This window comes from Trifolium pratense, linkage group LG4 (assembly GCF_020283565.1).
Source record: "Trifolium pratense cultivar HEN17-A07 linkage group LG4, ARS_RC_1.1, whole genome shotgun sequence".
Lineage (NCBI taxonomy): Eukaryota > Viridiplantae > Streptophyta > Magnoliopsida > Fabales > Fabaceae > Trifolium > Trifolium pratense.
The window spans coordinates 6,748,911-6,762,644 of NC_060062.1; the positions used below are offsets into that span (position 1 = coordinate 6,748,911).

General features: G+C 33.2%; 1 protein-coding gene and 1 long non-coding RNA gene across 3 annotated transcripts; both read right to left on the reverse strand.

Moving 5' to 3' along the window:
• Window positions 1–439: 439 nt before the first annotated feature.
• LOC123924847 lies at window positions 440–1,164 on the reverse strand. Its single transcript, XR_006814858.1, has 2 exons — window positions 930–1,164; window positions 440–828 (listed from the first exon to the last, which is right to left on the reverse strand). It is a non-coding gene; the product is annotated as an uncharacterized LOC123924847 (long non-coding RNA).
• Window positions 1,165–8,636: 7,472 nt separating this feature from the next.
• Window positions 8,637–11,550, reverse strand: LOC123924848. Of its 2 annotated transcripts, none has more exons than XM_045977824.1 (4): window positions 11,403–11,550; window positions 10,740–10,856; window positions 10,300–10,352; window positions 8,637–9,628 (listed from the first exon to the last, which is right to left on the reverse strand). In XM_045977824.1, exons 1-4 carry the CDS (start codon window positions 11,411–11,413, stop codon window positions 9,198–9,200), a joined length of 612 nt encoding a protein of 203 aa, XP_045833780.1. In that variant the 5' UTR covers window positions 11,414–11,550; the 3' UTR covers window positions 8,637–9,197. The 2 variants fall into 2 exon arrangements, with proteins under 2 accessions (XP_045833780.1, XP_045833779.1); XM_045977823.1 differs by having other exon boundaries at window positions 10,740–10,845; window positions 11,403–11,537.
• Between the last annotated feature and the right edge of the window lie 2,184 nt (window positions 11,551–13,734).

Consider the following 13,734-nt stretch of genomic DNA (forward strand, 5'->3'; position numbering starts at 1 on the left):
TATGTACTTTAAAAGATTACATCACAAAATTGGTCTTTATGCACTTTAAAAGATCACATCACAAAATTCGTATGAAATGTTCTACGACGTTGTGCCAACCTTGATTTTCCTTCAGATCAAAGCTCTCGAGCATTTATGAATGAATCGGTGGATATGTAGTGGCAGAAAAATCTGCTTTGGCAAAGAAGCAACTAGACTTAAAATTATGACACAATAAAGGAGAAGATTGCTTATAATGGAAAAATGAATATTACTATTTGCATCGAGGTAAATACATATATTCAAAGTACGTACTATTTGCAGATACTCAAAGAGCACCGTAACAATGGAGCCAAAGTGAAACAAATAGACGACATCAACATTTTTTTAAAAGAAAGAGTGAAAAAACATCAAGCAATAATTATGATATCCCAACTAAAACGGGGCTTATAACTACCACTTATAAAATACAGTCACTCAAAATTTATTGATATTGAAAAGAAGAAAATTACAAATTTGGATGGACTACGCCATTATCCAAGATAACGCACACAAGATTTATTAATATATTTGCCTCATTAAAAACCTTATCAAAGAAAGTTCAATAGAACAAAACTTTGATGAAGGAAAAAAGAGTACAAATTTTACAAATTTTTTTCAACAATAACAAAATTAAGATAAACTTATTCTATTACGATTAAAATCAACCTTATTCGGGACCAGCTGGCGGAGCATCCCACCAACTAAGACGACATTTACATTTATTATAAAGGCATTTTGGAACGAAAGGTGCACCACAAAAATAGTTATCACATTCAGCTTGCTCCCGGCAATAATTAGTCCAACCCGCTGTGATAACAACAACAAAGAAGAAACAAATATTACTTAAAGGAATGAAATATTTTGTATAAAATAAATAAGAAAATTTAACAAATACAAAAATGGTTTACCAAAAACGCCGGCATTTACTGAAATAAATAAGGACGTAAAGAGAATTATTAAATAAACAAACTTAATAATTCCAGTCATATTTTTTCTTTTAAGCCGGCAACAAATAGAAATTTATTGATCACTTTATGTTGTAAACGTCCTATGTTTTATTTATTTCTTTCAATAAATATTTGTTTGCATTTATAGACCTCTTTAAGAAAACTTCTTATTAATTTGAGTCATTATTATATGTATCATATAATCAATTTGTCTCTTTCAAAAATATAATCAATTTGTCATTTGTGGCTCTTTAACTCGCTCAATCGATAAAGACAATATTCCATTATTTTTTCTACTATATAATTAAGATATGGACAAGGACAAAAAAAAATTTAAAAACAAAAATTTGAAATTAGAATAATAAAACATAAGAATAAACATTTGATCGTCTTTATTTTTATAATCTTGTGCTCAAAAAATTTATAAATAATTCATTCTAGTTTAGAAAATTTTGATTTTTGTGGATGAGATTCTTATTTTGTCCCTAACATACATGCAAAAAATAAAATAAAAATAAAAAATCTTTCACTAAGTCCACTTTCTAGAACTGATGTGTACATGAAAAAAGGGCATGCACTTTTTCACCAAATCTAAAAAAGACATATCATTTGGGGAAAAAATTTGACATCAACTTTTCACCACTCACAAGCACGGAACGGAATCCAATACACTCAAATAATATTAAAAAAACAAAAAATATATATTTGTTATAGTTTTAATTAAATTATGTTTAAAAAAAAAATACAGACGTTCTTTTTGTTCTTTTTTTGATACAACACAAGTTATTAGACTATGGTGTATATTTATATTGATATAGTGCCTACGCATACACGACCCCTGCCCACGGGTGTATTGTAGTTTTTTTTTCTTTTCTATTTTTAAGTTAAGGAGCTTAGTGACTAGAGATGTGTTGTAGTTTTATCTAGAACATACAATTTCTCTTTTAATTAACATGCCAAAAAATATATATTTTTCACCTGTATAGTTTTTATAGTAAATTATAATTAGTGTATTAATTATAATTTTACATTTTGTATCTTATAGAAGATTGCAACATCCAGGGTCGTCCAAATATATTCTGGGGCCCAGGACGAATTAGATAAAGAGGTTCTTTAAAGGTAAAATTATTATGTAAAATTAATAGGCTTAAATATGCAAAAAGTCCCTGTACTTACGAGTCATTTGAGTTTTAGTCCCTGCATTTTAAAAATATTTCATTTTGCCACTGCACTTTCATTTTACTTTAAAAATGGTCCTCAAACATTATTTTTTTTGTTGAAATGACACATTTTTTTTATGATATGTCAATTTTATTTTACTTTTAAAAAATTACTTATTTAAGGGTATTTTGATCGATTCACTGCAAAATTAAAGCTTTGCACAGAATCAAACCCCACTAAATTTGGAGTTACATAGAGAGATTAATTACCGTTTTAGTGAAGGTTTGTCCAATTATTAATGCTGTAGAAATCTACTTGGACCTTCAAATTCAATATCGTCTACCGAACGTATCGTGACTCCAAATTCGACGAAATTGAAATGAAAACAAGGGTAATTTCGTTAACTTTCTATACATGTAAATACTATTAAAAAAATGAGCTACAGGGTGAGAGACATGACGAAAATACCAGTAGTAGTTTCATACGATAATTAATTTGAACATACCTCCACTAAAATGGCAATTAATCTCTCTCTGTAACTCCAAATTTAGTGGAGTTTGATTCTGTGGAAAACTAACTCGATTTCGGTCGTTTCGGTACTAGTTTGGTGAATTATTGATCCAAATTGAGTTCTGTGCGAAAGTTTGAACTTGAGGCTCAGAAGCAGATTTGGTGCAGAAATTTGGTGGGGGGCAAAATCCAACAAATTATAAAATAGAGGGGGTAAAATTCCGCATTTTAAAATAGGAGGGGTAAAATTCCGCATTTTTCAAAATAGGGGGTAAAACTGCATTTAAGCCTATTTATTTTCTCGTTTTTATTTTTTTTTGTTTACTTTTTTTTTCCTCTTTTTTATTTAATAATACGAGCTATAAATAAAAGACGAGGAAGGATGGGGAGACCGACACAGTTGGAATATCTATCTCTACCTTAATATCTAGACGCTCTTAATTTTTTTTAAAAAAAATAGAGTCGGTACAAGAAAATATCATATTATTGTTAAAAAAAAAAATCATATTAGCTAAAAAATCTTGCTACAGTTAAATTTTCTAGTTAATGTGTGGTTGACTGGCGGTGTGTTTACCGCAAATCAATTTTCCCTAGACCCTAGTTAATGGTTGCTTTTCTTAAAAATATTTTTATTTTAATTTTTGATATTCCTGGTGGTCATTTTAGACAAAAATAAAATAATAAAATAACTTTGTACCAAAAAAAATATAAAATAATAAAACAACTTTCCTTCTTCAACATTGATAACCATTTTCAACAACACAATATGTAAATTACCATAAGCCCCTCACAATTTTCGTTGATGCCACACTCACAATGACAGACATAGCACTCTCATTTCTCAATATGCATCGCCATGGCTGAAAACCCCACCGTCCTTGCCGATGCTCTTTCCCTACCATCCGGCAGGTTTCTTACAAGCTCCGCTCCGACGATGTTGTTAGGTTAGGTCTCGATGATTCTACTTCCTTCTTCGCCGTGGCCTCGAACAAAATTTAAAAATTGAACTATACATATTTGGGCCACTACTATTGATGGAAAATTAAACTAAATGAATATTTTACTCAGTGTTATAAAATTTTATTTAACTTTTTAAATATAAATATTGAATTATTGTTGGCGCAGCTTAAGCTTTTTGGCTTCACACACTTTGGCCTGCACAGGCCTAACAAGCAAGCAGACAATCAAGGAAACACGCGCGCGCTGCACTGTCACTTTGGCCAAGCCAATGAGCACAGTTTATGCAGGATCTACAATCCTTGTTGCTGCAACAATGGTGAATGGATGGAAAGGAAGAAAACCACACGATTAACAGAGGAAGAAGAAGATGAAGATTAGGGAAAAATGAAGTCAGTTTTATTCATCCTCAATGGGGGAAAATAGTTGATTACAATCACTAATCATGAGCCTATTATTTATACTAATACTAGATCATCACATTAGTTGATGATTCTCTTAGGCCCTAACCAACTAACAACTCCCTAACTGACTCTAAAACACTTTAACAACCTAGGTGAAACAAACACTAACTGAATCTAACAAACTCTATTAACAAACTAACTAACTTGCTTCTCAAGCAATTAGTTACACTTTCACTTTTTTGCTAGCTTGCACACCAAGTCAGCTTATGCACAATATGAATTAATCATCTAGAGTCCTCTTAGATTCAACACACCCCCTTAATTCATGTTGTCCACTGTTTCAATTCCCATTTCACTTCTCAATTTTTCAAATACCTGCACTGTTACAGCCTTGGTTAACAAGTCTGCAACTTGCTCATCACTTCTGCAGTGCATTAGGGCCAAGTTACCATTGCTTACCTGCTCTCTTAAGTAATGGAACCTTAGCTCTATATGCTTGCTTCTTCCATGAGCAATAGGGTTCTTTGCAAGATTGATAGCAGACACATTATCAATCTTCAAAGTAACTGTCTCACACTTATCTTGACTGATCTCTTCAATTAGGTTTTTCAACCAAATAGCTTGACAAGTGCTGAGTGATGCTGCTATGTATTCAGCCTCACATGAGGATAAGGCCACTACAGGTTCCTTCTTTGAACACCATGATATTGGTGATCCACCATAGAAAAACATATAACCAGCTGTTGATTTTCTATCTTCATGATCACCACACCAATTTGAATCTGTATAGCCCACTAGCTTGCATTCTTTGTCTCTGTCACTTGCAGGGAACATAATACCATAGTTTATAGTCCCTTTCACATATCTAAGTATCCTTTTTACTGCAATCAAGTGTGAACCTTTAGGCCTTTCCATAAACCTGCTAGCAATCCCTACACTGTAAGCCAAGTCTGGTCTTGTATTGCACAAATACCTCAGAGAACCAATCATCTTTCTATAGAATGTAGGGTCTACATCCTCTTCTTCTGCACACTTTGTTAGCTGTGACCTTGGCTCAACAGGTGACAATGCAACATTGCATTTGTCCATCTCAAACTTCTTTAAAATCTCTGATGCATATCTAGTCTGGTGCATTAAGATTCCTTGCTCATTCCTCAGAAACTCAATGCCTAGAAAATATGTCATGAGGCCTAAATCTGTCATTTCAAACTCTTCCTTCAAGTCACCCTTGAACTCACTGATATAAGATTCATTGCTTCCTGTGATAAGCAAATCATCTACATATAGACAAATTATAATGACTCCCTTTGCAGCATCTTTCTTGACATACACTCCATGTTCTGTGACACATTTCTTAAACCCTATTTCATTTAAGAACTTGTCAATCCTTTTGTTCCAGGCTCTTGGAGCTTGTTTCAGACCATAGAGTGCCTTCTTAAGCTTATACACCTTAAGCTCTTGACCTTTCACTTCATAACCAGGTGGCTGGGCAACATACACTTCCTCTTCTATAGGACCATTCAGAAAAGCTGACTTCACATCCATTTGATACATTGGCCAATCATTTAGGTTAGCAAGAGCAGTTACTAACCTAATTGTTTCCATTCTAGTAACAGGTGCAAACACTTCATCATAGTCAATACCTTCTTTCTGAAGAAATCCCTTTGCCACTAGCCTTGCTTTGTATCTGGTTATCTCACCCTTTGAGTTCACTTTCAGCTTGTAAACCCACTTCACATCTATTGCTTTCTTTCTCTGTGGAAGATCCACCAGCTCCCATGTTTGATTGCTTTCAATTGAATCCAATTCTTCTTTCATAGCACCTCTCCACTTTTCACTTTGTAGAGCACTATGCACATCAATTGGTTCAGATTCAGCCATGAATGCTAAATGGATCAACTCACCATCATTGTTCACTTGACCATCTGAGTTCATTTCACACTCTTGTAATCTTGCTGGTAGAACTCTAGGCCTATTTGATCTTCTTACCTCAGGTACTGGCTGATTTACTTGTTCTTCACCAATTTCTTCAATCATCACACTAGTTGACTTCTTTCTGTCATTAGTGTTCCAGTCCCATTCCTTGAGTTCATCAATTATTACATCTCTACTGATCACCACATTGTTGTTGATTGGATCATAGAGTTTGTAACCTCCAGTTGAGTGATAACCAACCAATATCATCATTGTTGACTTATCATCCAACTTCTTCCTCAGTTGATCTGGTGTGTGTTTGAAAACTAGTGAACCAAACACTCTCATATGATTCACATTTGGCTTGTGTCCTGACCAACATTCTTCTGGTGTGATACCCTTCAATCTCTTTGTAGGGCACCTGTTCAATGTATAAGTAGCAGTAGAAACTGCTTCACCCCATAACTCCTTAGGTAAATGCTTTCCCTTCAACATACACCTCACCATATCCATTATTGTTCTATTTTTTCTTTCAGCAGTCCCATTTTGCTGTGGAGTATATGGTGGGACTATGTCATGCACAATGCCTTCATTGTCACAGAATTTTGCAAATTCATGTGATACATACTCTCCACCCCCATCTGTTCTTAGGGTTTTGAGTCTCTTACCACTTTGTCTTTCAACTGTAGCTTTAAATTTCTTAAAAATTTCAAACACATCACTTTTCTTACTTATGGAGTAAGTCCATAGTTTTCTGCTAAAGTCATCTATGAAACTTACAAAGTACCTGTTACCTCCAATTGAGTTCACTTGCATTGGACCACATACATCTGAATACACCACTTCAAGTACACTATTGGTTTTACTTGCTGCATGCTTGCTGAAGCTCCCTCTGTGCTGTTTTGACTGTACACACTCTTCACAAATCTCTTCAGGCACTTGCAGGCTTGGCAAGCCTGTCACCATCTTTGATTTTTGCAGCAAGCTGAGGTCCTTGAAATTCAAGTGCCCCATTCTATAGTGCCATCTCCACTCTTCTCTGCTTGATGCAGTCATCAAGCACTTGTGATTCAGAACATTGAGCCCAATCTTGAATGTCCTATTCTTTGACATTTCAGTTTTTAACATCAAGTTACCTTTAGTGTTGTACACTTTCAGCAACCTATTCTCCATTACAATTCTGTAATCTTTCTCTAGCAATTGGCCTATACTGAGTAGATTACATTTCATACCTGGTATGTACAATACACCAGAAATCACTGAACACTTGCCATCCTTTCTTTTGATTGTTACATCACCAATGGCTTGTACTGCAAGACTGCTATTGTCTGCAAACTTGACATTGTGATTCTGAGTAGCCTTTAGGCTTGTGAACCAATCTTTCCTCCCTGTCATGTGTGTTGTACATCCAGTGTCAAGATACCATTTCTCTTGAAGATCACTTTCATCTTTTGTAGTTACAAGAAACATAACTGAGCCTTCATCATCATCATCATTTCTAGCAATTTTGGCCTCAGCATCACTTGACTCCTCTCTGAATTTACATTCATCTGCAAAATGACCATAATTTTGGCAATTATAGCATTGTATGTGTTTCTTATCAAACTTGCATCTTCCACCTCTGCCACCTCTTCCACCTCTTCCACCTCTTCCACCTCCATTGTAACCACCTCTACCACCATTGAACTGTTTCTTCTGATTTCCACCTCCTCCTTTGGTATCTTGATTCTCTTTTCCATTTCCATTCTGATAACTATCTTTTCCTTTATTGCCTTGCCATTTTCCCTTTCCTTTCTTATTCTTGCTACCCTGCTGCACTTGTAATGCTACCTCACCATTGGATTTATCAGAATTTCTCTGATTCATCCTTTGCTCATGTGCTTCTAAAGACCCTTGCAGTTCCTCAACCTTGATAGTGTCAAGATCTTTAGACTCTTTTATTGCAGCTACCACATAGTCAAACTTAGGAGTTAAAGATCTCAGTATCTTTTCAACTCTCATTGTACCAGACACAATTTCACCACATGCTTTCATTTCATTAACTAATTTTGCAATCTTTGTAAAGAACTCACTTACAGTTTCTTTTTCTTCCATTTGTAGCTGTGCAAACTTGCTTCTTAGGGTTTGTAGCTTCACTTTCTTCACCTTCTGATCTCCAGCATAAGCTGTAGCCAAAATATCCCAAGCTTGCTTGGCTGATTCACAATCTCCAACCTTTTCAAAGATATCAGGGCTTACACTTTGATGAATTATGAACAATGCCTTGTAATCTTTCTTCTTCAATTCTTTGTGTTGTGTTCTTTGAACCTCTGTAGCATCTTCTGAAAGTGATTCCACACCATTAATCACTTGATCCATCACATCTTGATAATTGAACAAAACTTTCATTTGTTTGCTCCAATTATCATAATTCTTTCCATCCAAAACTGGAAGATTCGCAGGGAATTGACCATTGTTGAAGGTTGCCATGGTTAAAGCTCGAACCAGGCTCTTGATGCCAGATGTTGGCGCAGCTTAAGCTTTTTGGCTTCACACACTTTGGCCTGCACAGGCCTAACAAGCAAGCAGACAATCAAGGAAACACGCGCGCGCTGCACTGTCACTTTGGCCAAGCCAATGAGCACAATTTATGCAGGATCTACAATCCTTGTTGCTGCAACAATGGTGAATGGATGGAAAGGAAGAAAACCACACGATTAACAGAGGAAGAAGAAGATGAAGATTAGGGAAAAATGAAGTCAGTTTTATTCATCCTCAATGGGGGAAAATAGTTGATTACAATCACTAATCATGAGCCTATTATTTATACTAATACTAGATCATCACATTAGTTGATGATTCTCTTAGGCCCTAACCAACTAACAACTCCCTAACTGACTCTAAAACACTTTAACAACCTAGGTGAAACAAACACTAACTGAATCTAACAAACTCTATTAACAAACTAACTAACTTGCTTCTCAAGCAATTAGTTACACTTTCACTTTTTTGCTAGCTTGCACACCAAGTCAGCTTATGCACAATATGAATTAATCATCTAGAGTCCTCTTAGATTCAACAATTATAAAAAAGCGTAAAAGATACTCAAACCTTTACAATTCAAAAGATCGTTAATACTAAATAAGCACGATAAAACGTTATTACACCAATTTAAAAATAAAGACTCCGAACGTCGAATAAACCTTAAAAATTAGCATCCTCTCCTTGAAACAAAGTATTATTCTTCAGCTTCGAAATTTTATTTAACTTATTTCATCGTATGCCACCAATTCAAACATATACTTTAAGGGTATGCATCCTTCAACTTGGATTTGCTTAGGTCAAGTAGTTCACGCCCTTTCCTTTTTAGCATTTTTGCTTGAAGCATCAAAAGAAGACCACTCTTAGCTATTTGCCCTGCAAGACGAACTGATCCGTGATTTGCTTTTCTATAAGCATCATTATCATAATCTTCACGATCCCCCCATCCATAAATTTTGTCGGAAGCTTCAACATTCAACACAACTGATGCATCATATATTTCAAAAGCCTCATCAATTGAGAGATTCTCATTTTTCTTTGATAGAAATTTCAACCGTTTCATAATGTTTAGCCATTGGGCATTTAGATGTTCATATATCTCTCCTTGTCTTCGTCGTCCGTCCAGTTCATCTAGTACGTCCTTAGGGTCTTCGAGGTTAATGCCTAATTCTTCAATTTGCAAAATTTGTTCTTCTACATACACAAAAACGTGATTATATTCTATCTATTTTTTTATTAGAAATATAAGGTGAATAGTTCCATTTTTCCGGTCTATGTTCGTCTTGTGCAGAGACCGGTTATTAATAATATTAATTATTACATTTGTTGTTCAAAAAATAAAATAAAATATAAGATGAATAAGTGAGAGTATAAAAGTTCGAACCATAATTCCTATATAGTATATGGAATATTCCTACCAACTGAATTAGGTTCGAATTCTGATCTTTGCATATATAATGCAATGTCCCTACAAACTGAGTTAAGCTCGTGGGAACACCAATTGAATTATACTTACAAGACATTAAAATGATAAACTTTTTTTTTGTCAAGTAGCCTAGTGGCTAGAAAATTCATCTTAAAGATGAATAAGTGGAGTGTCCCAGGTTCGAACTCAGACTCCTGCACATATAGTGCGATGTCCCTACCAACTGAGCTAAGCTCACAGGGACAAAAATGATAACTTTATTAAGGTCAAAAATATAAATTTAAATGCAGACAAAAAAATTATATTTAAGACAAAGTAAAATAAATTTTTTTTATAAGCAAAAATTTATTATAAGAGAAAAGTAAAAAAGAAAATTAATTGGGCCTCTAGCCCCCTCTTTGTACAAAAAAAGATAAATAGAAAATTAATTATAATTCACCTGATAGCAACAATCTACTTCGCATAGCGGGTAAACTTGATGATCGTCGTTCCCTACATCATTTTGAAAATTTTAAATAGTTAATTACGATATTTTAAATAAATTAACAATTAATTTTACTATGAACTTTTAAAATACTATTTTATTGTTTATTGCTGTTTTTTTTTTTCAGTCCACTACTCCACTTTGCTATTGATAAATTAATGTAACAAAATAATTTTAAAAGTCTAAGTATGTTGTTTGTGAGTAAAAAAATAATTTATGTATCATTTTTTGTTTTTAGTCCACTTTGCTATTGATTATTTTTCCATATCATGTTGTTTAATAGCTAAACTCACACACTAAATGCAAAAAAGTGAAAATTCTAAAATTCGAACCTCAACCCTCTTATGACTCTTAATAACTACAGACTAACTACTTTTAGACTTATAATCCTTTACCTGTCTTCAATGATTAACCTGTCATAATAATCCTTTCTTGACATGATGTCGTTCGAATTACGAGTATCGATCTTACTCGCCAAGGTGTCCTCGAAACTGTTAACGGCTGTATTATATCTACAAGTAGTAATAAGTGCGAACACGAGCAATACAGAAATTAAGTGTTTTTTTTTTTGAATGGCAAATATGAACAAAAATTAAGTGCATATATAGGAAGATTTACACTCATATATCACTCTTTGTTTTTGCATAATAAACAATATGTTTTTAACGGTCAAATTTAATAATCAGTTGTTCATTAGTATTATTTTTTTGAAACCATGATACAATGGGAAGAAAATTGAGAATTGAAGATTGGCGAGCTAGCTAGTTAAGCTAACTAGAGTAACCAATAAAACATTTCACAAACGTTAATTTCAGAACCAAACTAATAACCATAACTAATAAAATGATTAGCAAATTGACATGTAAAATGAATAAATTAACTAACCAACAAATCGAGTGTAAAGGGAGAATGAAAAACGTTGATATGAGATCTAAGATGCAACATGAAACCATCACTCATAAAGATCATCATGAAAATCCCAATTTTATATAATAATATTCAAGGTAGAATTTCATCTAAAAGAGGTGAATGTAAATTAAAAACGTGCAAAACTATACCTGCTAGACATATCTTTTGTTTGATTGGAACCACCGTAGGGATATATATATATATATCTAAGAAATCTTTCACAAGTTGGAAAGAAGATTCACACATATATCACTATGGGTTCCAAATGTTGTTGCTTGTTCAAGGACATGTATTTCGTGGTTTATATCTACGAGGAGGCTATATATAAATAATAAGGATGGAGGAAAATTGTGAATCTCCAATGATTTTTTATTTTTTTTAAGTAACTCACTCTAAGTTTCATACAGTGGTCAACTGGTCATAAACAAATGGTTCATACAATATCATCATGTCATATTCATGCATCGATCTTATATACATTTTGTTGCAATAATACAAAATTATACTAAAATATAATTACTCATATTTCAATAAAAAAAATTTTAAATCGGTCAACTTAAATAAGTCTATTAAATGATGACTATATTATTTTACATTTAATCTTTTTGATTTATATGTGTATGCTTAAATATATTTTACTTGGGTTTGTGCTTATGCAAAAATTGCTCAACTAAAAGGTTAAAAAATTAGAAACAGAAATAGTATTAACTAATCACGACCGACGAGTCAATTGCGTGTTCATTTCGATTAGCAGCGCAATTGATGCCTCCATCTGACCATCTCCATATTTAATCACACTACACAATTGTTTTTTTTTTTGGTTACACACTACACAATTGTTTAATCACAATACACAATTATTTTCCTTGTTATTAATTATACTTTATAAATATCTACCAAAAAAATACTGTATAAATAGTCATCAAAGTTTAATCTAAAGATTTACTGATAACTTAAAATAATATTTCTTCTTTTTCAAAATATAAGCAAAAATAACTCAAACAAGTTTGATGTTTTTGGTACAAAATTTGGATTAAATACATTCACTTTGTTGACTAACTTTTGCTTACTACATGAAATTTGATTTTTGACAGCGCCTTTTTTCGTTATAAGTCGTTGGCGCGCGATAGTTTTGCCAACGACATGTAACCAAAAAAGTCGCCGCCAAAAATAAAATTTATAGAGTATTTAGGGTGTGATTTCGTGCCCTTTATGAAGCTCCCTATCATCCATGAAGGTGCGGATTCCCTTGTCAATGAGAGTTTTGTAGAGATTTCCGGTAAAACAAAAACGAGTATCAACACATGTGAAACTCAGGAACACATCATATGTGAAATTATATTTATATTTAGAATAATGCTAGCAACACACTATTTAATAAACACACTCTAACACACTCTCTTTTATTGATTGAAATTCACATGGATCCCATAAAAAAATGTGAACCCATATAACTTTTATGGAACCCATGTGAATTTCAACCAATAAAAAAAAGTGGATTGGAGTGTGTTTGTTAAAGAGTGTGTTGCTAGCACTCCTCTTATATTTATTAGGTTTTAAACAAGAACGGATTATCTGAAGTCTTTTTTTATCATCAAGTGTGTCCATCATCACCCTCAAATTCACCTTTTTTTTTTTTTGGGTCATGCTAATCAGTGTCCCCGGAGCACTAGTTAAGATACTAAAAAGAGTAATTTTTGCATTGAAAAAAGCATTTTTTATACTTATAAAAAGTAGATTACACAATTTCCAATACATTCATACCTTATTTAACTTCTTAACCGGTGTCCCAGGGACACTAGTTAGCATTTTCCTTTTTTTTTTTTTTATTTTTTTATTTTCCTCTTCTCTCACTTTCCAAATCAAGGGTTGAAAAAAGAAATACTATTATATCACTGGAGAAAATCCTTTGTTGGTGTTATAGAAGGTAATAATTGCATAACCATGAAAATATTAATTGATGAGGTGTGTGTCACCTTCTGGACTCTGGTTTATAAATCTAAAATGAAACAAGAACATAAACTGATACAAATGGCATCGTTGTTACACTGCCTAGGATTCGTTGATAATGTGAAACCCCCTTTGTATTTCCTATGCTGCATGGGACAGTGCACAAGCATAGAATAATAGCACCACTCTTCCTCGTGACTGCTACTTTACTGTTCAATTTTTCTTAATTAAAAACACACAAGTGGAAAATAAAGAAGGGTCTTGTTAACATGTGCACATGTTAAGATATACCAAAATAAAAATTTATCATTTAATGATACAAGAAATTTAATACTTCAAAAGTCAAAATGCACAAATTAGCATTTAATAATTTCTATTTTTCTTCCTTAACATGTGCCTTAAGGGCACAAGTTAACATTCTCCGATAAAAAATTACTAATACAAAGGACTTATTTATGCCTAATTAATTACCAAACAACTTTCCTTTAATTTATTGAAAACACATGTGCTACTTCATCACAAGTCTCATGA